Source organism: Saccopteryx leptura, chromosome 4 (genome assembly GCF_036850995.1).
Source record: "Saccopteryx leptura isolate mSacLep1 chromosome 4, mSacLep1_pri_phased_curated, whole genome shotgun sequence".
NCBI classification, from domain to species: domain Eukaryota; kingdom Metazoa; phylum Chordata; class Mammalia; order Chiroptera; family Emballonuridae; genus Saccopteryx; species Saccopteryx leptura.
This window is the reverse complement of record NC_089506.1, coordinates 25,787,695-25,814,347: the sequence shown is the minus strand read 5'-3', so window position 1 is coordinate 25,814,347 and position 26,653 is coordinate 25,787,695. Positions and strand designations below refer to the sequence as shown.

At 44.4% G+C, this 26,653-nt stretch overlaps 2 protein-coding genes and 1 non-coding gene across 3 annotated transcripts; 1 reads left to right on the top strand and 2 right to left on the bottom strand.

Moving 5' to 3' along the window:
* Window positions 1–360: 360 nt before the first annotated feature.
* Window positions 361–464, bottom strand: LOC136404754 (small nucleolar RNA U13). The gene has a single exon (XR_010751448.1). It is a non-coding gene; the product is annotated as a small nucleolar RNA U13 (small nucleolar RNA).
* Window positions 465–1,081: 617 nt separating this feature from the next.
* Window positions 1,082–9,720, top strand: TTI2 (TELO2 interacting protein 2). The gene is made up of 7 exons (XM_066380310.1): window positions 1,082–2,236; window positions 3,588–3,774; window positions 4,276–4,368; window positions 6,399–6,586; window positions 6,664–6,807; window positions 8,520–8,682; window positions 9,539–9,720. The coding sequence occupies exons 1-7, from the start codon at window positions 1,218–1,220 to the stop codon at window positions 9,638–9,640; spliced, it is 1,896 nt and encodes a 631-aa protein (XP_066236407.1). The 5' UTR covers window positions 1,082–1,217; the 3' UTR covers window positions 9,641–9,720.
* Window positions 9,721–10,092: 372 nt separating this feature from the next.
* On the bottom strand, window positions 10,093–19,900 carry MAK16 (MAK16 homolog). Its single transcript, XM_066380309.1, has 10 exons — window positions 19,805–19,900; window positions 17,127–17,176; window positions 16,913–17,022; window positions 16,751–16,815; window positions 16,413–16,564; window positions 15,401–15,455; window positions 12,101–12,175; window positions 11,105–11,218; window positions 10,410–10,475; window positions 10,093–10,286 (listed from the first exon to the last, which is right to left on the bottom strand). The coding sequence occupies exons 1-10, from the start codon at window positions 19,817–19,819 to the stop codon at window positions 10,113–10,115; spliced, it is 876 nt and encodes a 291-aa protein (XP_066236406.1). The 5' UTR covers window positions 19,820–19,900; the 3' UTR covers window positions 10,093–10,112.
* Between the last annotated feature and the right edge of the window lie 6,753 nt (window positions 19,901–26,653).

Genomic DNA, 26,653 nt, shown 5'->3' with positions numbered 1-26,653 from the left:
AGGATGGCGCGGGCCCGTGGCTCTTTTTCCCATTCAAAACCGAACCTAAGTCTTGCTGCTGAGTGAAGCTGCCCGCTCGCTCAGGCTGGCTCGCGGTGCCTCCTGCTGCCCAGAACCAGCGGCGCGCTCCGCTGCCCGAGCGAGATATGTTCCCAACTTGGGACGTGACACTGGCATCAGTCCTCCCAAAGCCAACACCTTTGAAGAGCCCATTGCAAAGGAAATGCTCAAGTTTGCTCAGAACTTCGCCACAACCTGAAAGCCAAACAGCGCGAGAATGACACTCAACCCCAAAACAAAAAGCACAAAGTAACAGCTCAGAGATGTCTTCAGATAAATATAATAGATCCTTCAAGTTCACGTCAGACGGGTAATGTGCCGACGTCGTAACAAGTTTTGAGGGAGGCACATGTCACACAAAAGCGTGAACACCCAATCATCACACTTATGAACCAAAAAAGGATCGTCGAGAAGGGTTGGATAAAAATTCTTTAAGACAAACCACTGACTTTTCAGAAAGGGTGATATTCAGAGCCCATATGTATTCGACCTTGACACACAATATCCTCTATATTTTCAAATATCACCAATATTCCGGGACTTTTCCTTTGTTTCTACCTCAATAAGCGAAAACAGACACAAAACTAGTGATCGGGTCACTCTCTATGCAAATATTTCGCCATAGCTCCACCCCTTTATTACACCTGACTCTCCTGCGTTACGACAATTGGTCGTGAAATGACGAGGCGTGGACGCCGTATTGGCGGATGCTAGCCCTGTGCTTTGCGGCAACGACGTTAGCGAGGTCCGTGTCCTGATAGGCTCGGGATGTGCTGGATGGGTTGCAGGTACCGGTCGCCGTTTTCCTGTCATGCTTTAGGGTTTATACATTAAACTCTGAGTTTCTTTGGTTTTTGTTTTGAGTTTTCACGTAGGCGAGAGCAGTTTCTCCACGTCCCCGTTGGGAGTCTGAGACTCGGTTCTTACCCCCGAGAGGCCCGATCCCTTCCGTGCATCTTGCCCTTCACGCCCTCTTGACTCTTCCGCGGTCCGACCTGCCCTCCCTCCGCCTGGATGCCTCTCCGTCTCGTCGGGCTTTAGAGCTGTGTTTGCGGGGCGGCAGCTCCCGGGGACCGTCCGGCCCTCTTTAGCGGGTCCCCTCCCGCCCCCGTCTCCGTCCTCCGGGGGGACCGGCCGGCCCCGGGCCGCAGGCGGGAATGGAGCCGGGCGGCGCTCGGGCATCGGCCCCGCAGGCGGGAATGGAGCCGGGCGGCGCTCGGGCATCGGCCCCGCAGGCGGGAATGGAGCCGGGCGGCGCTCGGGCATCGGCCCCGCAGGCGGGAGTGGAGCCGGGCGGCGCTCGGGCATCGGCCCCGCAGGCGGGAGTGGAGCCGGGCGGCGCTCGGGCATCGGCCCCGCAGGCGGGAGTGGAGCCGGGCGGCGCTCGGGCATCGGCCCCGCAGGCGGGAGTGGAGCCGGGCGGCGCTCGGGCATCGGCCCCGCAGGCGGGAATGGAGCCGGGCGGCGCTCGGGCATCGGCCCCGCAGGCGGGAATGGAGCCGGGCGGCGCTCGGGCATCGGCCCCGCAGGCGGGAATGGAGCCGGGCGGCGCTCGGGCATCGGCCCCGCAGGCGGGCTCCTGCGGGCCGGGAGGGCGGCCTTCCGCCCTGGGACAGGCCTTCTCCCGGGTCCTGAGCCGTCTCAGCGGCCAGGAGTCCCGACGGGGCCCGGCCGGCAGCGCGGCTCTTCGAGACCTGGGCGCCCTGCTCGACGCCACCGAGTGGGAGCGGCTCTGGGACGGGGGTGGCGCGGCGGCCGGCGGGCCCGCGCTGCTGGGGGCGGTGGCCGAGGCGCTGCGGAGCCATGCCGCCCCCGCCCCGGAGCCGGACGGCGGAGGGGACGGGTCCCCGGCGGTGGCGGAGAGGGCGGCCGCCGTCGGGCTCCTCTTGATGAAGCTGTTGAGGAAGGCCGAGGCAGCCAAGCCTTCCTGGGCCCTGCCGGCGTGGAGGACAGCCCTGCGTCCCCTGGCCGGACCCGTCTACCTGTTCGCCGCCACACACCGCCTGGAGCAGCCGTGGACCGGGCCGAGCTCCCGGGAGGCCGCTGGAGAGGTGCTCGCCTCCCTGCTGCGCGTCACCGAGTGCGGGTCTGTGGCCGGGTTCCTGCGCGGGGAGAGCGAGGACGAGCCCGGCAGCTTTCCCGTGATCCTGGGGCTCCTCCAGCCCGACTTGGATAAGTGAGTACCCCTGCCACGAGCCGAGCCTCAGCCTGTTCCAGAACGCTGGAGCTCGGGAGGACCTGGGTTTCTTCATCCGGAAGGTCAAGGTGTTGAAATAGATCTCTTAAGACCTGGAAAGGTCGGGCCTTGCTCTAAATGACGTGACTGGAGAGCAGTCAATTTGACTTGAGCACCCGGGTCTTCAGACTTCGTCTTCTGGGCTCCTTCCGTCCCCGGGAGGACTCCCTGGAGATGGGAAGGTCTGTCTCATTTCTTTAGACTGAACTCGGGTAGGTGAGGGTGGGCACTTGGAGAGGATTTAAACTTACGGTTTGAAGTTTAACTTAGGGATCTTGACACTCATCGCTAGTAGAGATAGTTACCAGATATGGAAGCAGTGTTTGGAATGAAAAATAAAAAACTTTAGATTGTTATTAGATAACGTGCTTTTTGCGAGTTTCCACTTGCTACTGTGTATGATTAGCGGACATTTGTTCCTGTCCAAAACAACTGGGGAGACATCTTGAAATTTGGTCCTGTCCAAAACTTCCACGAAGACATGTGAATCATGCCAACCCACCTACTTAACCCCATGTGCCATTACCGGTGAGGCTATCCAGTTTACAAGGGTTGGCAATACAGTTACAACATAATTATTGGACTCATGTATTGATCCTGTGAAATAGTATAAATAAATGCTATGGCCTCTTTGAGCTCAGGGACATTTCCTAAGCGTGGACATTGTTAACAGGACCAAATGTCAAGGACCGTTTGTCATAGATCAAATATGCTCATGGATGCTTTGCACAGGACGAGATTTCATGGACCTTTTGTGTGAACAAATTCTCTACAGATATTTTTGACAGGACCAAATAAATGTCCTGCAAAGGTATCTGTAACACTGTGGAATTGGGAAAAAATATGTATATAACTGTCATTTTACTAGGAAGTTGGAATTAAAAGGCTTAGTTTTGAGGCCGATGGGGCTTCCTTTTATTGCTTCTGAGTAGGACCAGGCCAGATACTCTCTCTGAACCTGTTTCATTATTTGTAATATAAAGATAACATTACCTATTACATTTATTTTGAAGATTAGTTGAGTAATGTGTGTAAACTCATAAGCTACAAATTGCTGTTCAAATATTGATTCATTTGTTTCCTTCTAATAATAGTGATAATTTCAAGACATTTCTGTTACTCATCTAAGTTATTTTGATCCAGATCTTAATATGTATGTTAATAACATAAGGAGTTACCTTATGTGGGATCTATTTTTTTCAAAGACAAGGAAATACTCTGTTTAGCTTAATTTTCGTTGCTAGTTACCACCATGCCACTTTACTTAACTTGGTTTCACATCCCCATTTAGGGAGTCCTGGAAGAATAATCCTGCCACCAAACACGTTTTCTCATCGACTCTGCAACAGGTCACTCGACCCTGGCTGAACCAACATTTAGAAAAGATACTTCCCCCAGCATTGCTCATCTCAGATGACTATCAAACTGAGAACAAAGTCCTGGGGGTGCAGTGCCTCCATCACATTGTGCTGAACGTGGTGAGCAACCTCTCCTCTGTCGTCTGCATTGATGGGACAGACCGAGTCATGGCTGTTCCCCAGTCCTGATACCAGTGTTATTGTTACCGATGTTTATATCTTTTATTAACTGGCTTTCTGTTAATGCTGTTTTGTGACTACATTCACTTATATTTTTGCTCTTTATACTGATTCCATCTGCTAACCTCGTAGAGGTTGTATCTCATAGGTAATAAATGTAGGAAACATTCTGCTGTCGAATTGAATAGCCAGAGTTTGGGTAATAAACGATTGATTTTCAAGGAGAAAAAAGAAAAATCAAACCGAGCGGGATTACACCCACATGTTTAAGCAATTACTCGAGGAAGTTTGTTTGTTTCTTTCGTGGCTGCATATCATGGAGCTTTTGAAATATACACAGTAGTAGAGAGTAGGATAACAAATCCCGTAACTCAGGTTTTAAGATGATCAACACTGTGCCAACCTTGGCTCACCTTAACTGGGTCACTTGTCCGGTTGCAGCCAGCCGCGGACTTGCTGCAGTACAACCGGGCCCAGGTCCTCTACCACGCCCTCTTCAACCATCTCTACCTGCCGGAGCACCGCCTCATCCAGGTACTGGGCAGGGTCGCTGGTAACTGTGAGTCTTGAGTTCTCAGCTTTGAGTGGAATGTGGCATTATGTGAATAAGAAGAGTTGGGAGATGTTTTCTTGGAAAGTGAGAATGATAACTGACAAACGGAAATGACTGAGGTAACAACAATCAGTGAAAACACCTTGATACCAGGCAGGCATGCACCTTCTTCGGTAGCCACAGAAAAACCAGAGTTCTGTCTTCCCTTGGGGCAGCTTTATCTCTGAAAAAGTTGTTTTTATTAATTTAAGTGTCCTTCCTTCTGTGCTGCTTTATCAACACTCACACCTGACACCCCTTGAATGCTGGATACGCTGTCATTTATTCTTGCCTCCAGGAGACAGGGCCAGTAACCGCTGTCGGCCCAAGAGTGAGTGAATCTGACAGGGCTTCTGGCCCCAAGAGACCCTTTGGATGATGTTTATGTAAACACATGAATATCTATACATAGGCCTATAGTACACGGTGACAAATCTGTTAAAAGAGGTTTGAATGGACCCTGGCCAGTTAGCTCAGCCAGTTAGATGTCATTGCAAAACACCAAGGTTGTGGGTTCGATTCCCAGTCAGGGCACATAGAGGAAGTGATCAATTAATGTACAACTAAGTGGAACAACAAATGAGTGCTTGCTTCTGTTTGTCTCTATAAAAGCAATCAATTAAACAAAAAAGATGTTTGTATGAAGTAGAGTGAATGTCCAGCAATAGGCAACTAACCAGGTTGGTGGCGTTGGGTGATTGTAGGGTTCCAGAGCCGGTGGCACTTGCTTTTAAAAGATCAATGAGTTTCTTACGAGGGGGAAGAATATTCGCAAGAGGGAAGAAACAAGTTCATATTTTATCACTACCCACCACTAACCCCTCCCTTTGCCACCTTTTTTATTTTTATTTTATTTATTTGTTTTTAGTGAGAGGAGGGGAGACACAGAGACAGACTCCCACATGCACCCCAACCAGGGTCCACCGGCAAGCCCACTTGGGGGCGATGCTCTGCCCATCTGGGGCCCTTGCTTTCTTGCATCTGGAGCCATTTTATTAGTACCTGAGGTGGAAGCCATGGAGCCATCCTCAGCTACCCAGGCCAACTCCCCCAATTGAGCCCTGGCTGCAGGAGTGGAAGAGAGAGGGGTGGAGAAGCAGATGGTCACTTCTCCTGTGTGCCCTGGCCAGGAATTGAACCTGGGACTTCCACCTGCTGGGCCAATACTTGACCGCAGAGCCAACTGGCCTGGGCCTGCCTTTTTTTTTTTTTTTGTATTTTTTTTTTCTGAAGCTGGAAACGGAGAGACAGTCAGACAGACTCCCACATGCGCCCGACCGGGATCCACCCGGCACGCCCACCAGGGGGCGACGCTCTGCCCACCAGGGGGTGATGCTCTGCCCCTCCGGGGCATTGCTCTGTTGTGACCAGAGCCACTCTAGCACCTGGGGCAGAGGCCAAGGAGCCATCCCCAGCGCCTGGGCCATTTTTGCTCCAGTGGAGCCTCACTGCGGGACGAGAAGAGAGAGAGGAAGGAGAGGGGGAGGGGTGGAGAAGCAGATGGGCGCTTCTCCTGTGTGCCCTGGCCGGGAATCGAACCCGAGACTTCTGCACGCCAGGCCAACGCTCTACCACTGAGCCAACCGGCCAGGGCTCTGCCTTTCTTTTTTAAGTGTTGTAAGGCATTAAGAATCCAGGTTCTAATGGCCAAACATGTAAGTATCAGACTCAGTAGTTTAGTGACAATAGACTCAGACTCCTAAAATTTGGGTTCAAGTCCTAGTTCTGCCTTTCTTCCCATTTTATAGTTTTAGCAGAGAACAGTGCTGAGGAGAAAGTATTAACTTATTTGAGACCATTAGATGGAGATAATGTAAAGGAAAATATAAAGTAACATACACTTAATGTATTTCTACTAGTACGTTTTGGAATTTGTGACATAGGCATCAAGACTAGATTACTGAAGTGGCTGGAAACCTCAGTGCTGAGTGCAGATGGGTGACTGCAGTTCCTCCCCATGACTTTCTCCTAGGCTGTGCTCCTGTGTCTGCTGGACTTGTTTCCGGTCCTGGAGAAAGCCCTGCAGTGGCAGGGAGGTGCGGCCCGGCCCACCACGCACTGTGAGGAGGTCCTGCAGCTGGTCCTGACCCACATGGAGCCGGAGCACCGCATCCTCTTACGCAGGACCTACGCCAGAAACCTGCCGGCTTTTGTGAAGAGGCGAGTGCCGGGGCTGCCGAGCTGGCCGTTCTCCCGACCGCCTCGCTGTGGGCTCACAGCTCCTCTTCCGTTTGTAGGCTGGGGATCCTAACTGTTCGGCACATGAAGAGGCTGGAGCGAGTCATCCTTGGTTATCTGGAGGTCTATGATGGCCCAGAGGAAGAGGCTAGACTGAAGATCCTGGAAACCCTAAAACTTCTCATGCAGTACACTTGGCCCAGGTATAACAGCCGAGCGGATGAGTGTGGTAAGAGGGGCAAAACCCAGACTTCCTCCAGAACCTGCCCGGGGCCCATGCTGTGCACAGTAAGGACGTGCCATAGATACATTGACCTGAGAAAACAGCATTGAAAAGATCAAGTACACCCACTGTTGCTTCAGGTATCCATCTCCCTAGATTAATAACACGTTCAATTATCAATGTCCGTTTAGAAGTGCTACAATAAAGGCATGCCTAACTTTGTTCATCCTAATGTTTTCTTACATCCAGTTGGGACCAGAGCACTTCATAGCATTGTTGAACACTGATCAGGAGAATACTAATTTAGGACATAATTGCTTAGAAAGCATTTCACCTTGGGCTAGGCAGGTGTGAGGAGCAATCACTGGTACTCAAACGTGTTAAGGCAACAAAAGGCTTTTGTGCATGAAACAACCAAGTTTAATCCATGTGGAGTCCAGTGTCTGAGTGTTACCTTCTTTAAATGTATCCATCTTTCCCTACATCCCGTTTGTGGCCAGGTTGCAGTTACTCTTTCTCCCCTACTGACCTGTAAGCCCCAGGAGGACAGAGGAGCCCTTTGGTAGACCGAGCACACCGTTTACTCATGTCTGTATTAACGACACAAGTACTGAAGAATAAGTGGACTAAAGTAAAATAGATGAGTGGAACTGAATCAGATGAATACTGTCAGGCCTTACAAGGGCAGGGATGAGGATTCCAAGAAGAGACAGGAGAGCACACATGGGTTAGAAAATGCATGTGATGTACTATGGAGGGCGGCTTGGGAAACATATACCGAGCCAGGACAGGCGGAAGGCTAAGCAGCACACATAGGAAACCATTTAATATCTGTTGGTCAAGGTAGGGATGCAATCTTTTCCCAGAAATACGTTTTTTTAATGCACATTTTCACACTACAAAACTACTTTCTAGCTCCCATTAAGGCTTTTTAGTTTTAATGGTGGTTAAAAAAACCATGCAATTTGTTAGTTTTAAATGTACAGTTCAGTGGCATTAAGTATATTCCAAATTTTGTGCAGCAATCACCACTGTCCATTTCTAGAATAATTATTTTTAATCAAGATAAAACCTTTTGACAAGCTTGGAGTCCAGCGCCTGCAGCCCCTCTGCTGGCTGTGCTGTACAGCAGCCCCAGGGAGGCCCTTGATGGAAGGGGTACAGAAACACGCAAACGAATTGATAAAAATAAAACCTTTGGGAAAGGCTAATAAATATAAACAGACTGGGTTATAATTGACGGTAAGCTAGGATCTGGAGTGACATAAAATTCCATTTGACCCAACTCCGAGAAGCTAAGCTTTTCTCCCTCATTTGTTCACTCCCCATACAAGTTCCAGGACTGTGGGCCAGCTCCTGTTCTCTGGCCGGAGGTGCAGGTCCCCCTAAGGGCAGTCCCAGCTCTCCCGTCAGGAGCAGACATTTCCTTAGAGTGGAACCAGGCTTCTGGAGGGGAGCCAGGTACCCAGGCAGGCAGTGTGTGTAGGTGGGCAGCATTCTGTGGGGAGAAACAGCCTGAAGTTAAGAAATCTGGAGTCTGGTCTCGAGTTGTGCTTCTAGCTCTGTGGTCGTTAAGTCATTTGAGTTCCATTCCTTCATTTATAAAATGCGGGCTTAATACTTGATGGCCTCTGAAGTCTTCTTTACCATGCTGGTTTTGAGTACGAACAAAGATTTTCTTCTTGATTCCAGAATTTCCTGTAGACTCGTGGTCTTGTTGAAGGCTCTCCTGAGACTGATATGTGACGTAGCAAGAGATCCAAACGTCACACCTGAGCCTGTTAAGAATGCCTTGCTGGAGGAGGCCACAGGCTGCCTGCTTGTCCTGGACCACTGCTCTCAAGGACAGGTGAAGGTAAGGGGCTCTCGGCAGCTTAGAGTTTAAGCTAGGCCTCGTTACCCTTGACTGATCCCCAACATTGATTCTAGTTTGCTGTTCCCGTGCCTGACGGAGTCTGTAAGTGAATGTGGGGGTTCGGGTCTCCACCCCAGGACCCTCTGGCCGTCAGTAGAGTTTGAGCAGATGTATTCAGAACTGTTCAGATGAGAAAATCTCTGGGGCTAGGCCAGACAATGGGCAAAAGGATCACTGTCAGTTTGTAAAATTTAAGTTCTGTTCTAGACACTGAGTTTAATAAAAGGTGAAATAATGGGCTAAAGTCACCACAAAGTAATATAGGTCAAGTAATTCAGCTCCCAGAAACATTTCTCATCTTTCAGGGGCAACTGTTTTTCCATATTCTTATTTAGCCACATGACCAAAGAATTCTTTCTTTGGTCTCATATTCCACAGAAGCTAACTTCTCAAAGCCATTGCATGTAATAGCTGTATGAGTATTTATATATATTTAATAACTTGCCTCATTCCGTATCCCATTTAGAAATCTTTCGTTGAAAAGATATAGCAGCATGAAAAAAATTTATATCCTAAAAATATTTAGATAGTGGTTTGTTGTTTCATTAGTTCATTAAGATTAGATTTCATCTTGGCTCTTTCAAGCCCTAGCTCAACCTACTTCGCCTTGGCTGATATTAAGCTGCTTCTTCGTGAGCCAGTAGGACATTTCCAAGTATGCTGACAGTTTTTACAGTTACTCGTTTAGTGAACTGTCCCCTAGTGTCATCCGTTCTTTATGGCACCAAGAAAGAAGAACCAAAGTAAAAGGGGAAAAAAATAACAAAATCAAAGCCTGTTTGGTTTCATATTTCAGGGTCTCCTGGCCAGAGTTCTCCAAAGCTGCGAAGACAGCAAGGTGGTGGACTGTCTCAGGAAAGTGCAGCTTTCCGAAGGCGCCCCCTGCAGAGGGACGTAGGCTCTGTATCACTCTCTTAAAGAGAAGAGGATTTTCTTTTTGTGTAAATGGAATTAAGGAAAAGGTATTTTTATACTGGACACTCTGTTTGCATTCTTTCTCCTTTCCTTTTACTTCCTTATTTGTAAGGAAAGAAGAAAGAACTGAAGCCTGGACATTTCTGAACAGTTGTTGGGGCACCAAGGGTGGGTCACATTTACAATTCAGAAATATTCACAACACAGTCTTGTCTGTTAAACTTCCTGAGCTTGTCGTGCAGTCGCTTCCACACATGCCAAAGCTATAAAAATACTCTGTTTACAACTTTAAGGATTTCTTCCATTCCCTCCCAGATTTCTTGCCCCACAGAAGTGGCATAAATATCAAAACCACAAATATTGTGTTAAATACAACATAAAGAGTAAAATCTAGGTGTATGTAATGAGGATAAAGTTCAAAATGTGCAGTCCTGTTGTACATGTCTGAACAGAAGTCACGTGCTTTTGGCCTTGGCCACAGGCTCTGTCTCCTGCTCATACTCGATCTCCACATATGCTCGTTTTCTCTGCAAGGGGCCTTTCAAGGGGGTTTTGCCTTTGTGTTGGGCATCAAGGGCCTCTTCCTCCTCCTGATCCTCGTCACTGCTGGCATCCAGTTTATCCATGTCCTAACACAGGAGGGAAAAGACAAGAGAGGAGATGCTAGATTCACTCCCCAAACCCCACAGTCCCCTCAATTTAGAACAAATTAGAGAATTTATCTTCCTCTGTGTGTTTGGAAACTCTCTCACCTCAAAATCACTTATGTCACTCTCATCCACCCCATCGTCTTCCACAAACTCTCTTTTTCCCACATCCTAAAATAAAACATAACAGTTAGGTTTAAAAATACATCATGAAAATTCAACTTAGACATCTAGTTTATTCTCTGATAAGTAAATGCACAAGTAACCAGAGTCAGAATCTACTTGCCCGGCCACGAAAACCTACCTATTGCCAAGTTTAACACTTCTGGAATTAGTATGTAAGATTTGCAAACAATTCTTTACACATGCAACTAAAATTATTACTTTCAAATAATAAAAAAATAGTTTACTATACACTGTGATTAAACATCTACTTGCTAAATCTGCTCCTCTCCTACAGACACTATCAAGTACCTCCTGTGCTTAATAGTAAGGTTAAATCCTGTACATTTCAGTAGGTTTCTTAATGATGTATTCTATCAGCTATGAGGGTTACTTGTCCTGCAGGAAAAGTGTTAGAATGCCCACCAATAAGATTAAAATTGTCAATGCAGAGTTAGCTGAACCTGAAGAACACAGCAGCCACTGCTGAACCAGAATTAATCTCATGATAGAAAAATAGGATCAATTAAGTACTTCTGGTTAGGGGACTGAAAATGACACCGTCTCTCCGTTACATCAAAGCAGATCTGGTCCTATAGGTTACTGCTTGACAAAGCAAATATGCAGACAAGGCTTACTTCCTCATCATCTTCATCATCTTTTTCCTCGGCATCTGAAGAGTCACTGTCTGCCTCCTGCTGTTCCAAGGCCCTGTCGAAGGCGTGAATGGGGAAGTTGTAGATGTCGCCATACTGAAGAACATGAACAGATTAGATTGGCTTTTAGTTTGCTTAGCTATTACACTTAAAGTCCACTGTCTGACAAGCATATGATTTTTTTCCTCAGTCAAATGAGAATACTTAATTTGATGAGCAATATTTCTACTTTGTTTTCAAGCATTGAGCAGTGTCTTTAAAAAGCCCATTTCGACATTTAAATAATCAGTGGTTAATACTGAACTGGTAACATCTATGAAGGGTGGAAGCAGATCACTTAAGACTTAGTAGTCTATAAAACCCATGGATTAGAACAAATGTTAAATTTTGCTGACAAAAGGAAATAATAAGGAATAATAAATCTTATCCATATTGTCTCTATAAAAGACATTAAGTCATAAAAAGAGAATAAAAGTTCATTTTAAAGAGCCTTAAAAGAGGAATATGCCCTGGCTGAGTAGCTCAGTTAGAGCATTATCCCCGCTATACCAAGGCTGCAGGTTCAATACCTGGTCAGGCCACATCCAAAAACCAACGAATGTATAAATAAAATGGAACAGCAAATTGATGTTTCCCTCTCCTGTTCCTCTTTAAAATCAATTTCAATTTAAAAAAAAAAAGGAGGTTAATAGGCAGGAGGATCAAAACTGTATGGCTGGGAGAGATCTGGAATTGCTGCCTTTTGGGAAAAGCTGGGAATAACAGTAAAGGCAAAGGCCTCTCTCTCATACTGAATGGAGGGCGAAGGACAACCAAGAGCAGCCAGGACCAATGTTATCTATTTGTATTAGGAATAAAATCAAGGTGAACATCTTTCTAGTATCTTTAACAATAAAACCCATTTCCCACTGTTCCCACATCTTCTCGCATGAGAGTACCACCTAAGAAGTAGTGACCCCAAGCTCCTGGCTTTCTCACCGTCTCTTGCTTAAGCCTCTCTAGCAGCTCCTTTTCAATGGCGTTGTCCAGCTGAGCAGCTATTAGTGCCTTTTCCTGTGAGAGAGAGCAGAGCCGTTTACTTCATCAGCCTGCAGAAGTAGAAGAGACTATCAAGTTCTCATAAGATGCAATCACTTGACCCTCTTGCTATTACTGGGGCTTCTGCCTTTCAGCCTGATAGATTTCTTCTTTACCTCTCAAACCTTCTTGGGAACTTTTCAATTAAAGAAATCCCTAGAGTTTTTTATAAATAGTATTCTATATTAAATTCTAAAGCCTCTGATATACAAAGCTGGTAGGTCATTATACGTTTCAGTATAATATTTTAGAAGATTAGCAATCCTGAAGCAGACCTAAAAGGAACAGAGACCTTCACTCATTTGTTTTCTGAAAGCATCAGATCTCATGATAGACAAACTGTCAGTTTACAGTTTATTGTGTTTTACATTGTTCTTTAAAGTGAGCAGGTGCTTATACCTCAAGAGTGAGCCACTGAAGTATAGGGAGAAAACACTCAAAACGAAAGTTACAGATTTATGCATAATAAAAGGACACTGTGTCTTGACTCTGTCCATAAAGCAAATAGCTGTGTATCAGGTACAGTGAACAAGGAAGGTATCCTAAGGGAAAATACTGCACAGGATGTGAAAGTAGTGATCTTGATTCAGATTACTACAACATATAGCTGTTTACATTTACCTGGTTAAGGGGATTTATAGATGATTCTGAATTGTTTGCAGTAAGATAGGCAGTAGTTATGAAGGTATGCTGATTATTTAATGGTTTAATACTTAAAAATTGAGTTATAGAACGTAACCATGCATTTTTCACAAGAAAAATGTCTCAAATTTTCCAGCCTTCTCTAAAATGAAACAAGGCTGTCAGTATGTAACAGCAGTTTTAAAAAGTAAATTCACTGCCTGACTAGGCAGTGGCGCAGTGGATAGAGCGTCGGGCTGGGATGCGTAGGACCCAGGTTCAAGACCCTGAGGTTGCCAGCTTGAGCGCAGGCTCATCTGGTTTGAGCAAAGCTCACCAGCTTGGACCCAAGGTTGCTGGCTCGAGCAGGACGTTACTAGGTCTGCTGAAGGCCCACGGTCAAGGCACATATGAGAAAGCAATCAATGAACTAAGGTGTCGCAACAAAAAACTAATGATTAATGCTTCTCATCTCTCTCCGTTCCTGTCTGTCCCTATCTATCCCTCTCTCTGACTCTGTGTCTCTGTAAAAAAACAATTAAAAAAAGTAAATTCACTGCCCGGTGGTGGCACAGTGGATCAAGTGTTGACCTGGAATGTAGAAGTTACTGGTTTGAAACCCTGGGCTTGCCCAGTCAAGGCACATACAGGATGCAACTACTATGAGTTAATGCTTCCCACTTCTGCCCCCTTCTAAAAACCAATAAATAAAATATTAAAATATATGTATATATATATGTGTATATATATACATACATATATAAAAATAAAAAGTAAATACACTGGCCCTGGCCGGTTGGCTCAGCAGTAGAGCGTCGGCCTAGTGTGCGGAGGACCCGGGTTCGATTCCCGGCCAGGGCAGACAGGAGAAGCGCCCATTTGCTTCTCCACCCTTCCCCCGCGCTTTCCTCTCTCTTTCTTCCCCTCCCGCAGCCAAGGCTCCATTGGAGCAAAGATGGCCCGGGCGCTGGGGATGGCTCTGTGGCCTCTGCCTCAGGCGCTAGAGTGGCTCTGGTCGCAACATGGCGACACCAGGATGGGCAGAGCATCACCCCCTGGTGGGCAGAGCGTCGCCCCATGGTGGGCGTGCCGGGTGGATCCTGGTCGGGCGCATGCGGGAGTCTGTCTGACTGTCTCTCCCTGTTTCCAGCTTCAGAAAAATGAAAAGAAAAAAAAAAAAGTAAATACACTTAACTGTTCTTTCAAGAGAAAGTTTAAAATGAAAATCGTTCTGTAACTAAATAGAACCTTTTAAACAAAAAAGGGTTACATCTATAACTGACACTACTGAAAACATGTCTTCTATAAAAATTTCAATAACACACTTTAAAAATTTGAAGACATAATTTTTCAATCCATTTAAAAATCTTCCAAATTCACATTTCTAGAGGGATTCAAAATTATTTGGCAAAAAACCAAAAATTTAATTTCTTCTAAAAGGTTTGCATGAACACCTGTTTAACAATTGGTGAATGTAAAATAAAGAGCAAGTACTTAATGCAACCAATCCACAGTGCACTTCCCTAAGTATCTCTGACATAATACCAATTATGAGAGCCCTTGAAGACAAATTTATACTCAGCTAAGAGCCAGAACATCACAATTACACCTATGAGTGCAAGTATACATGTGTGATATTTACAAGTGATATACTGGGGAGTGTACAAAATTTTATTGACAGGGTGAGTAATCAAAAAAGTTTAAAGGCCAATCATAAAACAGATTTGAGATACAGAGGTCTGTGACTAGTGCAAACAAAAGCATCAAATCATTGCTTATTTCTTGTCAGGATATGACAAATGATCAGGTAAATGTCCATTGGCTAGAAGGGAGGTAAGCAAAGCATATACCTAGAATGAAAGAATATTTGAACTTGAACTTGACAGGAAAAGCTAACTCCTGGGTCTTGAACAGCATGAGAAACAGCCTGAGTGAAGTACCAGGTGGAGAGGTACACTGCCCTGCGCCAGAGGCTGGAGGCTCCCGACCAGATGTTCCATGGAGAGTGGACTATTAACATCGCTACTCATTACTTTAATAACAAAGCTGCCTAGGTTACTGAGAAGAACAAATACACTGTAATCTCAATCAGTTCCTTACTAACAACTTCAACCATCCCCCCAAACAAAACCCCTCAATTTAGGGGCCTAATATAACCCAAACTAATAAGTGTCTACTTAACGAACATTCTTCTATTTCACTGCAAAACTACTAGTGCATTTGATTAGAATGCTCAAACCCTGTGGAGGGTAATATGTAAAATCAATGATGCAGCAAAATTCTGAATTCTAAAACATTTGACCTCAAGAATATCAGACAAGGAATTGTGGATCTCTATTTAAGGTCTTCTGTCTGTCCTCCATAAGCTAACTCCTTAAAGCACCCATATTTTAACTTTTGTTGTAAGTCATCACCTTAAAATATGGAGTATCATATCTTATTCAACTGTTATCTATTAGTGAACCATTATCCAAGGCCTGAACAATTCACAGACAATGACTGAATCTCTCATAAGCCCTACCTACACAGCCCTATCCTCAGTGAAAATACAGACCTATACATATCAGAATAGTACGTTACCTCTCTTCTTTTTTCCCTCCGTTCCACCTTCTTACTCAAAGGAACAAGTTTCCTCCTATGGAGAAGAAAACATTTTTAGAAAAACCAAGTAACATGTGCTGTGTTCCTTTAAAAAAAAATAAGGAAAAAAAGGACCAGAATTCATTTTGTAGGGTTCAACTCAATATAGCAATATACATGAAATTTTCTAGATAAATCTAATGCTATATAAACCCCCCCGACATTTTTACATATTAATGTGGCTGTTTCTGTTTTCTTTAGGCATTCTGAGGCCTCTAAGGACATTCACTATGCAAACAGGGATTCAGTGAACTAAGAAACAGGAAATATCTGTGGAAGACTGATGCAGGTCACAATTCAATTAAGTCTGTGGATTTCATATAATTTTTAAAAATTAGTTTTCATTGAATTCAGATTAAGTTCTTATAATCCTGTTTATTCACATTTTTTTTTAAGTGAGAGGAGTGGAGATGGTGAGATAAGACTCCAGCACACACCCGATGGGATTCACCTGGCAACCCCATCAGGGGCCGATGCTTGAATCAGTCCACTGGCTGCCGGAGGAGGATAGGGAGAGAAAGAGGAGAGGGAGGGGAATAAGAAGATGGCTGCTTCTCCTGTGTCCTGACTGGAATCAAACCTGGGACGTCCATATTCTGGGCCAATGCTCTATCCACTGAGACATCGGCCATTGCCTTAGTCACATTTTTTAGGTCATTATTAAATCCCTGATTTTAAGATTCCCTCTGGGAGTTAATAAACAAAATTTTCTGAAGCTGATTTTCAGATGGGGTATATGCTGATGATCAAGTTGTACTATACTGCTTTTAAAATCATGCAAAATCAAAGGGCAGGCCTTTAATCTGAGGTCAAGTTTCTTCTTAGCTTATCACAAAAGGTTTTCCAAAGTTGAATTTTATAGAAAGCACTACTAGAGATTTCACAATCTCTCAGTTTGATAACATCCATGAAAAAATATATTTAAAAATAAATAAATGATCTAAATACTTACTGTCGCTTTAGTGTAAGTTTTCGAATTCGAATTAGGTACTGGGTGATTTTGGTGAATCTCTGCTTACACTTGTGGCGAATGAATCGGGGCCAGTAAATTAGATTTTCATCTATTTGCTCCAGAGCTTTCTCATAGTTTTTATGAAGCCGGACCTAGCAAACAGGAAAAGGAAGCTTGAAGGGCGAGAGGAAACGATTAGATCTTCCTGTTAACACCACCTATGGCACCGAATGAGGATGGCTTCAAAAGCCTTGTCTAGATATGGTCAAGAGAGATAAACGTGGCATTTTTGCTCCTGATCAATGGTTTTTGTCATTTTATGTTCCAGGTCTTCTTACCCGTTCCCAGAGACGCCTAGGAAAAGCTGCTCGTTCTATAACCTTCATATACAAGTAGCACTGTCCTGCAGGATAAAGTAAATGCCTTTAATATCATGTAGATTTAACATCTCTTTAGAAGCTGCTGAGTAGTCTTCATGGAAGCTGAAATTGGGGAGTTACCTTTCTCTTCTTTGATAGTGGCATATTGACTGTTTGCTAAGGGACAGGACGACCGATTACACAGTCCAGTCAGGCTATATTCATTTCTGCAGAAGCCCTGTGTCTTGGTTCTAGAATGGGAGGGACAGCGAGTATTATAAGATGGGCCGCCAAGAAGGCAACTAAAGGAATCTTTGTTAGGTTAATAACTGTAAGGTTGCAAATCGAGACTCACCTTATTTTGAAGGAACAAAATTGCTTGTTTCCTAGTGTATCCCAGATGACCTGCAAGACAAAGTATAAGCCTATTTCAGCTGCTCTCCCCAGGACATGGCAAGGGAAGCCAAGAAACAGTGCTCTAGGGCAGTGCGCGGCTCTCGTGAGGGCAAGTCTTTGAGCAATGAGACGAAAAATGCTTTGTAAAGTAGTTTGACTTCTTTTCTTTACACAAACAACAGATTCTTGGAGAAAAAATAAATACAAATTAACAATAACCATAACCCCATTATAAAATTTCATGAGTATTTTGTAAATACTTTCAAGTTTTTCTATATGTGTGTACATTTCAAGAACCAATATGCCTATAGGTATATTTTCAATATAATGAGATATTATATATTTTGTAACTTTCCTTTTCTACTTAAAATATTCGTCATCAATTTTAAAAGGTTGCACAGTACTAGACTTTTGGATATACATACTATAATTTCATCTCATTGAGGGCAAAGAAAATCACCTACTGCCATCCTCCACTAATGGGTTCTTCATTCATTCAACACTTATTGTATACTTAATGTAAGTAAGGCACCAACATCCCTAAGTGCTGACACACAAGAGGCACTCAAGTATTTGCTGAATGAAGGAAGGTACAGTCTTCTTTTTTTTTTTTTTTGTCTTTTTCTGAAGTTGGAAACGGGGAGGCAGTCTGACAGACTCCCGCATGCACACAACTGGGATTCACCTGGCATGCCCACCAGGGGGTGATGCTCTGTCCATCTGGGGCGTTGCTCTGCCGCAACCAGAGCCATTCTAGCGCCTGAGGCAGAGGCCATAGAGCCATCCTCAGTGCCCGGGCCAACTTTGCTCCAATGGAGCCTTGGCTGAAGGAAGGGAAGAGAGACAGAGAGGAAGGAGAGGGGGAGGGGTGGAGAAGCATATGGGCGCCTCTCCTGTGTGCCCTGGCCGGGAATTGAACCCCAGACTCCTGCATGCCAGGCCAACGCTCTACCACTGCGCCAACTGGCCAAGGCCAAGAAGGTACAGTCCTTAAAGAGTGTTATCTATCCAGTCAAGGAAGACAATATTGTACATACACAAAGCATCACAAAGCAGCAGACTAAGTACAAAAGAGGGATATAAGGGTACGAGAACTTCTAAGTGAGCTGCCTGGAGGATCCAGGAAAGGCTTTAAAGGGGAAAGCATAATTGTAAGGTACGGAACAATATTTTTGGAATTTTATAGAAGGTTTTTGGCAGAGGATGGTAGGAAACAGGTCAGAGGAAATGAAACTGGAAAAGTAGGAGCTCAATCTGACTGATGGCCTCAAATATCATCTCTAAATTGATGACCACTAAATTGTTATTTCCTGGTCAAATTACAGTCCTGAGCATCAGGCCTGTATATACATGTAGCTGCCTACTTGACATCTCCACTTGGTTGTCTAAGGCATCAAACACATTAACATGTCAAACAGAGCTCTCAATTCCACACCTGTCAAAAGACTACTGTGCTTCTTCCCTAGTCTTTTCTATCTCCAGAAATAAAACCACCACTGAACCATTTGTTCAAATCCAAATATCCTTCATTTCTCCTTTTTTTCATTTACCCATCACCAAGTCTTGTCGATTAAACCGATAAGACATCTCAAATTTATCCACTTCTTTTCATATCCACAATGACTACCTTAGTTGAAGCAACTTTCATTATATTCTATTCTCCTTGCTTTCATTCTTTCTCTCCTTCAAAAATCTTTTATACAACTACACAACTTTTCACAAATGTAAACCTGATGCCATTTCCCATTAAGTCACAAAAACTTCATACAAGACTTGACATGATCTTAGTGTCCTTGAATACATTCCTTCTCTCCTACCTCCAAACTTTGTACTTTACTAGTAGTTTCTACTGCCTGGATTGACTGCTTTTCCCTCCAGCCATCCAGTAGCGGCTCATTCTCATCCTTGAGATCTCAGCTCACAAGTCTTCAGAGAAATCTCCCCGATCAGGCCTCTCAGTCTCCCCTAATTACTCTTGACTTCATCATCTCTGGTCTTTCTTTCATAGTATTGTTACACAGTGCTACTGTTTCTATTTGTTCACTTGTTCATCATGTTTCCCTTCTCAGAGTGCTCCAGGAAAGCAGAAGTCTTTGTTTGGCTTATTAACCAAATCTCTAGTAATTACCACAATGCCTGATACACTGTAAGCACTTGAAACATTTCTCCTACAAATTGCTAAATGAACGAATCCAGGATGCTTCCAAAATTATAACTTGGGCAGACAGTGGAACAACTGTAAAGAAAAATCTAAACACAGAAAAAGCAGGCTGAAAAGTAACGTGCACACACATGGAAATGATCGTTAAATTTGATGTCAAACTTCGTCTATCGCCCCCCTGCCGCCTGCCGCCGACCGCCTCCTAAGTCCCCAGGTACCACGCGCGAAGCCCGTCACAGCCAGGCACCACGGGCTGGCCGGCCACCGACCCTTCGGATTGAGCTGATGGTGTCCTGGCTCCCGAACCCCGCTCGGACAGACACGTGAGAGACCCACGCCCGGAAACCGGGTTCTGGGAGCCTCGCCTCCGAAGCCACACGAGGCAAATGGGCCAGCTTGCTATGCGGCCCTTATTCGCCTAAAGAGGGCGAGACACCCTGAGTAAACCCCGGGTGGCTGAGCAACTGGGTACTCACATCATCGGACTGCATGGTGTCGGCAATTCTGCGTGCGAACCCGGCCACATTCCGGAAGCAGCCGTGCTACTTCCTGCGAACCACTTCCGGGATGCCCAGCATCACCTACCGCGAGAGCTCCAGTTTCTCAGACTTGCGCACAGCGCCGTCTGGCGGTCTACCTGGCGCCCGCGCTTTCAGGTGCCCTGCTACGTCCGACCGTCCGGGCGCCCTCGCGAGCGTAGGTCTGGTACTGGGCTCGCCGAGGGACCGCGGACACGGCTCTGGGCCCGGTGCAGCCCCGGGCAGAGGTCTGCCGTGTCCGGGGCGCCGTTGTCCAACGTGCAGTTCAAGACTGGCCAGCCCCCGGGCCTCCCGTCTGCGCGGCGCTGCGCTCGGGAGAGGCGCGGACAGCTGCATTGCATTGCTTTTGCTCCTTCGCCTGTAGTTGGATCTCAAACTGGGTCCTTGTTAACTGTAGACCCGCGCTCCGCACTTACCGCCGCTCACACCGCAGACACCCGTGTTTGGTGCGGCATAGGTGCTGACTTTTGAAATTCATGGATCTGATATTTCAAAAATTTTTGAAGGCCTAACAACTTTTTTTTGAAAGTCTTAACAGCCTATTTTGACGGGGGAGGAATAAAACTTGACTAGCTCACCGTTTTTCAGTAGAAAGACCATTTTAACACCAAAGGTGCAAGGGAGGCACAATCTCAGAATAAGAATGGGCCCTGACTTTGCATATCACATAAAATAATTCAGTGTATCATAAATAATGTAATTTTACTTCATGCAGGTGAAAACTATGAATTAGAACCACCCTGTTAGTGTTAGTTGTTTGTTTTTGTAGCCAAACTTGTGCTATAAAAACCGAGTAGCATTACCTAAATATCTTTGGGCAAGTCACTTAACTTTTACCAAACTTTCCCACTTGAATAATAGGGCTATGTGAGGAATACCAGTATGTTATATTGATTCATAAAAAATTGTGATCTCACTGGCCTAGGGCCCTAGGCAAGGCTGGTTTCCAGACCTAGAGTAAAGGCATGCATACACAAGCCCTCTATGTTAGTAAAAGCAAGTTGAACACAATGTGGAAGAGTCAAAAGCTGGACCATACACACCACGTGTACCACACCACACTCGCAAACTGTTTCCAGGAGGGAAGTGGTGTATTTTTTCAATTTATTTTGGGATAACACTCCTTTGCTGCCCCCCCCCCCCCCCGCCCCAAACAGGTGAGTCCTGAGAAGAATCTTTTTAATTTTTTTTGATTGAGGTAAAATTGACATACAACTTTATATTAGCTTTAGTAAATAGCATGATTTGATATTTGCTTATATTGCAAAAGGTTCACCACAATAAGTCTAGCTAATATCCATTGCCATACATAGTTATTTATAACTTTTTTGTTGTGATGAGAATGTTTAAGATACACTCAACAACTTTGAAATACAAAATACAGTATTAACTATAATCAACATGCTGTACATTATAGTTCCATGATTTTATTTATACTAGAACTAGAAATTTGTACCTTTTGACCCCTTCCCTATTTTGTGCATGCTCCCCCCACATGTTTTATCTTGAGTTCATTTGTTGTTTTTGTTGTTGTTTGTTTTAGATTCCACACGTAAGTGAGGTCATATGGTACTTGTTCTCTGTATGACTTATTTTGAAACCAGGGCAATGACCTGAAGCTCCAGCTGCCCGTTACCAGAAAAACCTAACTTGTGAGACAAATGCTGGTAAGAAGGAAAGAAGTTAATTCAAGTGCTGGTGACTTCAAAAGATGGGGGGACTCCTGTCCTCAAAAATCTTTTTTAACATCTCAGTGTCCTTGGTCGGATTCTATGGGGGGATCACAGGGAAAAGGGGAACTGTGAAGTTCCTGCTCAGACTCATTCTTTCATTCAGATGTTATCTTTCAGTGTGTGTCAACCAGGCATCTGCGGTTTGTTGCTGCCATCAACCTTCCTTATTCCTGGAACAGGCTATTTAACTGGAACAAGAGCTTGGTCAGAGGTGAAAGCGTAAGGTTGATTATATAATTTGTTTTTGTTTGTTTTTTGTTTATTTGTTTTTAGAGAGAGAGACATAGGAGGAAGGGAGAGAGAAAGAAAGGGGGAGATATGAGAAGCATTAGCTTGTAGTTGCGTCACTTTAAGCTCATTGATTGCTTTCTCATATGTGCCTTGACCGGAGGGCTCTAGTTGAGCCAGTGACCCCTTGCTCAAGCCAGAGACCTTGGGCTCATGACAGTGATTCTGAGCTCAAGCCAGATAAGCCTTTGCTCAAGCTGGCAACCTCGGGATTTTGAACCTGGAACGTCAGCATCCCACGTCAATGCTCTATCCACTGCATCAGGCTGATTATATACTTTTGATTTGTTACAGATTACATAACTTCTACCACTACATTGGTAATATTAAGTCATTGTTACAAGAATAACATTTAACATTTAGGAAGACTTTGATAGTACATTCTCATTTAGCTCTATTCTATGGCTAGTCAGACTAATATAAGTAGTATAGCATATTTATTCATGCTTTATTCATATTTACCCTGTTACAAGTTCACATAGTATAATGCTCTCAAGGTCCATCCATGTTGTCATAAATGGCAAGATTTCATTATTTTTATGACTGTAGGAATCTGTGAACACTTGTTACAAGAAACAAAACCCCTAATTTATAAGTTACTTGCTAACTTCAGTTCTTGTAACAAGCAACAGAATGGACTCCAACCTTCAGATGCTCCAGCTCCAAGAGATATGTGGCCTTCAATCAGTTATCTGAACAAGCTGTGCTGAGTCCCCTCAGCAAAGAACTCTCAACCCCACCCTTTAGATTCCTTTGTTCTATCTCGGCCCCCCTTCCCTGGCCCTTCTCTCTCCTTCAAAAACCCGCACCTGCCCCCAAAGAGCAAGATGTATTTTTTTGAGGACAGGAACCTTACTGTCTTGTCAGGTGGTCGGCGCTTGAATAAACCTCTTTCCTTCTCATCAGCACCTGTGTCATGTAATTGGTTTTCCTGGAGACGGCCGCCAGACCTGTGGGTCATTTTTCTGGTTTACCTTTGTTGAATCATAGATTATCAGTTTGTGGTTATGTCAGAAAGTTATGTATCATATCCTATCTGACCTTGTGATTAAGAAGCTTTACAACATCCACAATAAGTAGCCATCCAGGTTCTGATAAGAAAATTCTAGTGTCAGGAAAACTATTGATCTTGTCTTTGGTCTTCACACATGAAATTCAGGCAACTATACATCTCCACATGGAGCATTTCCCTCTGAGGGCAATCCGGAAACTCAGAATGTCTTCCAAAGTGTACATTTCACATTCCCACCAGTAAGGAAGGAAAGCTTCTGTCATTCCACATTCTCATCAGCATTTGGTGCTGTCTTGTTATGTGTTTTGTCCATTCTAACAGGTGTTTAGTGGCATCTCAGGGTTGTTTCATTTAAAACATTTTTTTCAGGATTTTAATTTGCATCTTTTCCTGTGCTCATTTGCTGTCTGTGTATCTTTGGTGAAGTGCCTGTTTACGTCTTTTGCTCATTTTTAAAAATTGGGTTGTTTGCTTTCTTATTGTTGAGTTTTAAGAGTTCTTTTTATATTTTGGATAATAGACCTTTATCAGATATTTCTTTTGCACAAGGGTGGATTAAGGTTGGTTGAAGCCCTGGGCGCAGAAGAATATATTGGGCTCCTTAAAAAAAGAGAGAGAGACAGGGAAAACAAAAATACATGTTAACCATATTTTTAAATAAATAAAACATATATGTTCTATTAATGTTAAAATTTTACATATGAAACCAAACTTAGTGTCATTAGAAAAAGGTGTAAAGTTGGGGTTTTGCGGGGCCCTTCAGAAGTCGGGGCTCAGGGTGTGCCCGGTGTGCCTGCTGTTAAATCCGCCTCTGCTTTTGCAAGTATATTGTACCATTTGTGTCTTGTAGTCTCATTCTCTGGACCTTTATTATTCTTTTAATGTCCATGGGGTCAGTAGTGATGGCCCCTCTTTTATTTCTGATATTAAATTTGTGTCTTCTCACTTTTTTATTGGTTAGCTAAGGATTTATCAATTTTATTGATATTTTTCCCAAAGAACCAGCTTTTGGTTTTATTAACTTTCTTTAATTCCCTGCTGTCAATTTTATTGATTTCTGCTCTAGTTTTTATTATTTCTTCTTTTCTGCTGCTTTGGATTTAACTTGGTCCTCTTTCTCTAGTTTCCTACATTGGAAGCTTAGATAATTGATCTTAGATCTGCCTTCTTTTATAACATTCAATGCTATCATTTTCCCTCTAAGCACTGCTTTTATTGTATCCCACAAATCTTGATTGGTTGGTATTTTTATTTTTATTTTGTTCAAAATATTCTTTAATTTCAAGAATTCTTCTCTGACTTATGTGTTATTTAGAGGTGTGTTGTTTAATCTCTAACTAATTTTGGAATATTATAAAATATTCCCAATATTTTGGGATCTTTCTGTTATCAATTTAATGTACTGATATAATTAGTTTAATTCCATTGTGGTCTGAGATAATATTTTGTATGATATCCATTCTTTTAAATTTGTTAAGGTGTGTATTATGGTCCAATATACCTGTCTTTTTTTTTTTTTTTTCTGTATTTCTCTGAAGTTGGAAACGGAGAGGCAGTCAGATAGACTCCCACATGCGCCCGACCGGGATCCACCCGGCACGCCCACCAGGGGGTGATGCTCTCCCCATCTTGGGGCATCTTGCTCTGCTGCAATCAGAGCCATTCTAGCGCCTGAGGCAGAGGCCACAGAGCCATCCTCAGCGCCCAGGCAAACGCTGCTCCATTGGAGCCTTGGCTGCGGGAGGGGAAGAGAGAGACAGAGAGGAAGGAGAGGAAGAAGAGGGGGAGGGGTGGAGAAGCAGATGGGCGCTTCTCCTGTGTGCCCTGGCCCGGAATCGAACCCGGGACTCCTGCACGCCAGGCCGACGCTCTACCACTGAGCCAACCGGCCAGGGCGTATACCTGTCTTTTGATGTACATATGCCTGTATGCTTATTAGGCATATACCTAGGAGTGGGGTTTGTGGGTCATAAAGCATGTATACAATTCTATTAGATACTGATAGGCAGCTTTCCAAAGGGGCTGTAACAAGTATTCTCCCACCAACAGCAGGTAAGAGTTCCAGGTGCTCTTTGGCTTTGCCTTTGCTCTGCATTGTCAGCTTTAAAATCCACAGCCAGCCTGACCTGTGGTGGCGCAGTGGATAAAGCGTCGACCTGGAAATGCTGAGGTCGCCGGTTCGAAACCCTGGGCTTGCCTGGTCAAGGCACATATGGGAATTGATGCTTCCAGCTCCTCCCCCCTGTCTCTCCCTTTCTGTCTCTCCCTCTCCCTCTCTCTCCTCTCTAAAATGAACAAATAAAATAAAAAAAAGAATAAAATATAAAATCCACAGCCATTTTGGTGGGTTCTTAGTAGTATAGCATTGTCTTATGAATTTGCATTTCTCTGATGCCTAAAGAAGTTAAGCATCTTTTCACGCACCTAACAGCTCCTCAGATTCCTTCTTGGTGAAGTGCTGTGGAAGTCTTTGGCCCTTCCCTCCGCTTTTAATTGCATTCTCTCTTTATTACATTGTAGGACTTCTGGATATGAATTCTTTGTTAGATAAATGTATTGCAAATATCTTCTCCTACTTGGTGGATTGTTTTTCATTCTCTTACTAGTATATACTTTTCTTAAAATTCTATTATTTATTTATTTATTTATTTATTTATTTATTTACAGGGACAGGGACAGAGAGAGAGAGTCAGAGAGAGGGCTAGACAGGGACAGACAGGCAGGAACGGAGAGAAATGAGAAGCATCAATCATCAGTTTTTCATTGCAACACTTTAGTTGTTCATTGATTGCTTTCTCACATGTGCCTTGACTGCGGGCCTTCAGCAGACCAAGTAACCCCTTGCTTGAGCCAGCGACCTTGGGTCCAAGCTGGTGAGCTTTTTTGCTCAAGACAGATGAGCCCGCACTCAAGCTGGCGACCTCGGGGTCTCGAACCTGGGTCTTCCGCATCCCAATCCGATGCTCTATCCACTGCGCCACCACCTGGTCAGGCACTAGTATATACTTTTGATGAACAGAATGTATTGCAAATATCTTCTCCTACTTGGTGGATTGTTTTTCATTCTCTTAATAGTGCTTTTGATTAACAGAATTTCTTACTTTTAATGATATCCAATTTATCAATATTTTCACTTGTATTTGGCGTTTTCCAGAAGTCGATACCATTATTGTCAACCTATTCGTACAGCGAGGATGACTGAGGTACTTGGCACCGGAGCTCTGCAGGACCGGACTAAAGAGGGCAGCGATCACTCTCGAGTTCAGGCAGGTGCGCCCTGCCCTGGCCTGACCCTGAGAGTCAGGGCCTCCTCAGATTGTGAGCCCTGGACACCTCACTTGCCCTGAAACTATTCCCAGTCCTCCTGAGGTCTTTAATTACTTCCCTAGCTTAATCACTTCGTGTCTAGACTAAGGCAAAATAATTTTAATTGGTTATCTAAATTTGGAACTCAATAGCTTGAAGTCAGTTTACCTTCACCAGCAAAAAAAAAAAAAAAAAAAAAAATGAAAAATCAAATGATCATCGTGCTCAGTCTACCAAACACTGGGACCTGACTGAATGTACCCAGGCCTCTGCTTGGTTCTCAGTTTTCCGGAATAGGTGACTTTGATTTGAATGTGATCCACCCTTAGTTGAGTTTGAGAAGCAGAAAGTGCCCTGTGACTTGCTTTAGAAGAGAGTCTTAGGAGCCTCCCAGGACTTTCAAGAAGGTTTCCCAGGTTTCCTGGAACCAAGGTCCCACTTGCTTTT

What these genes read in the sequence shown, in the direction of transcription:
- TTI2 (XM_066380310.1), top strand. Translation starts at nt 1,218, where the DNA reads ATGGAGCCGGGCGGCGCTCGGGCATCGGCCCCGCAGGCGGGAATGGAG. An exon ending in CGGAGCACCGCCTCATCCAG is followed by an intron (nt 4,369 to 6,398) that starts GTACTGGGCAGG and finishes ACTTTCTCCTAG; the next exon opens with GCTGTGCTCCTGTGTCTGCT. An exon ending in CTGCCGGCTTTTGTGAAGAG is followed by an intron (nt 6,587 to 6,663) that starts GCGAGTGCCGGG and finishes TTCCGTTTGTAG; the next exon opens with GCTGGGGATCCTAACTGTTC.
- MAK16 (XM_066380309.1), bottom strand. An exon ending in TTTTGTTCCTTCAAAATAAG is followed by an intron (nt 17,023 to 17,126) that starts GTGAGTCTCGAT and finishes CTCCCATTCTAG; the next exon opens with AACCAAGACACAGGGCTTCT. An exon ending in GTGACATAAGTGATTTTGAG is followed by an intron (nt 10,287 to 10,409) that starts GTGAGAGAGTTT and finishes CTCCTGTGTTAG; the next exon opens with GACATGGATAAACTGGATGC.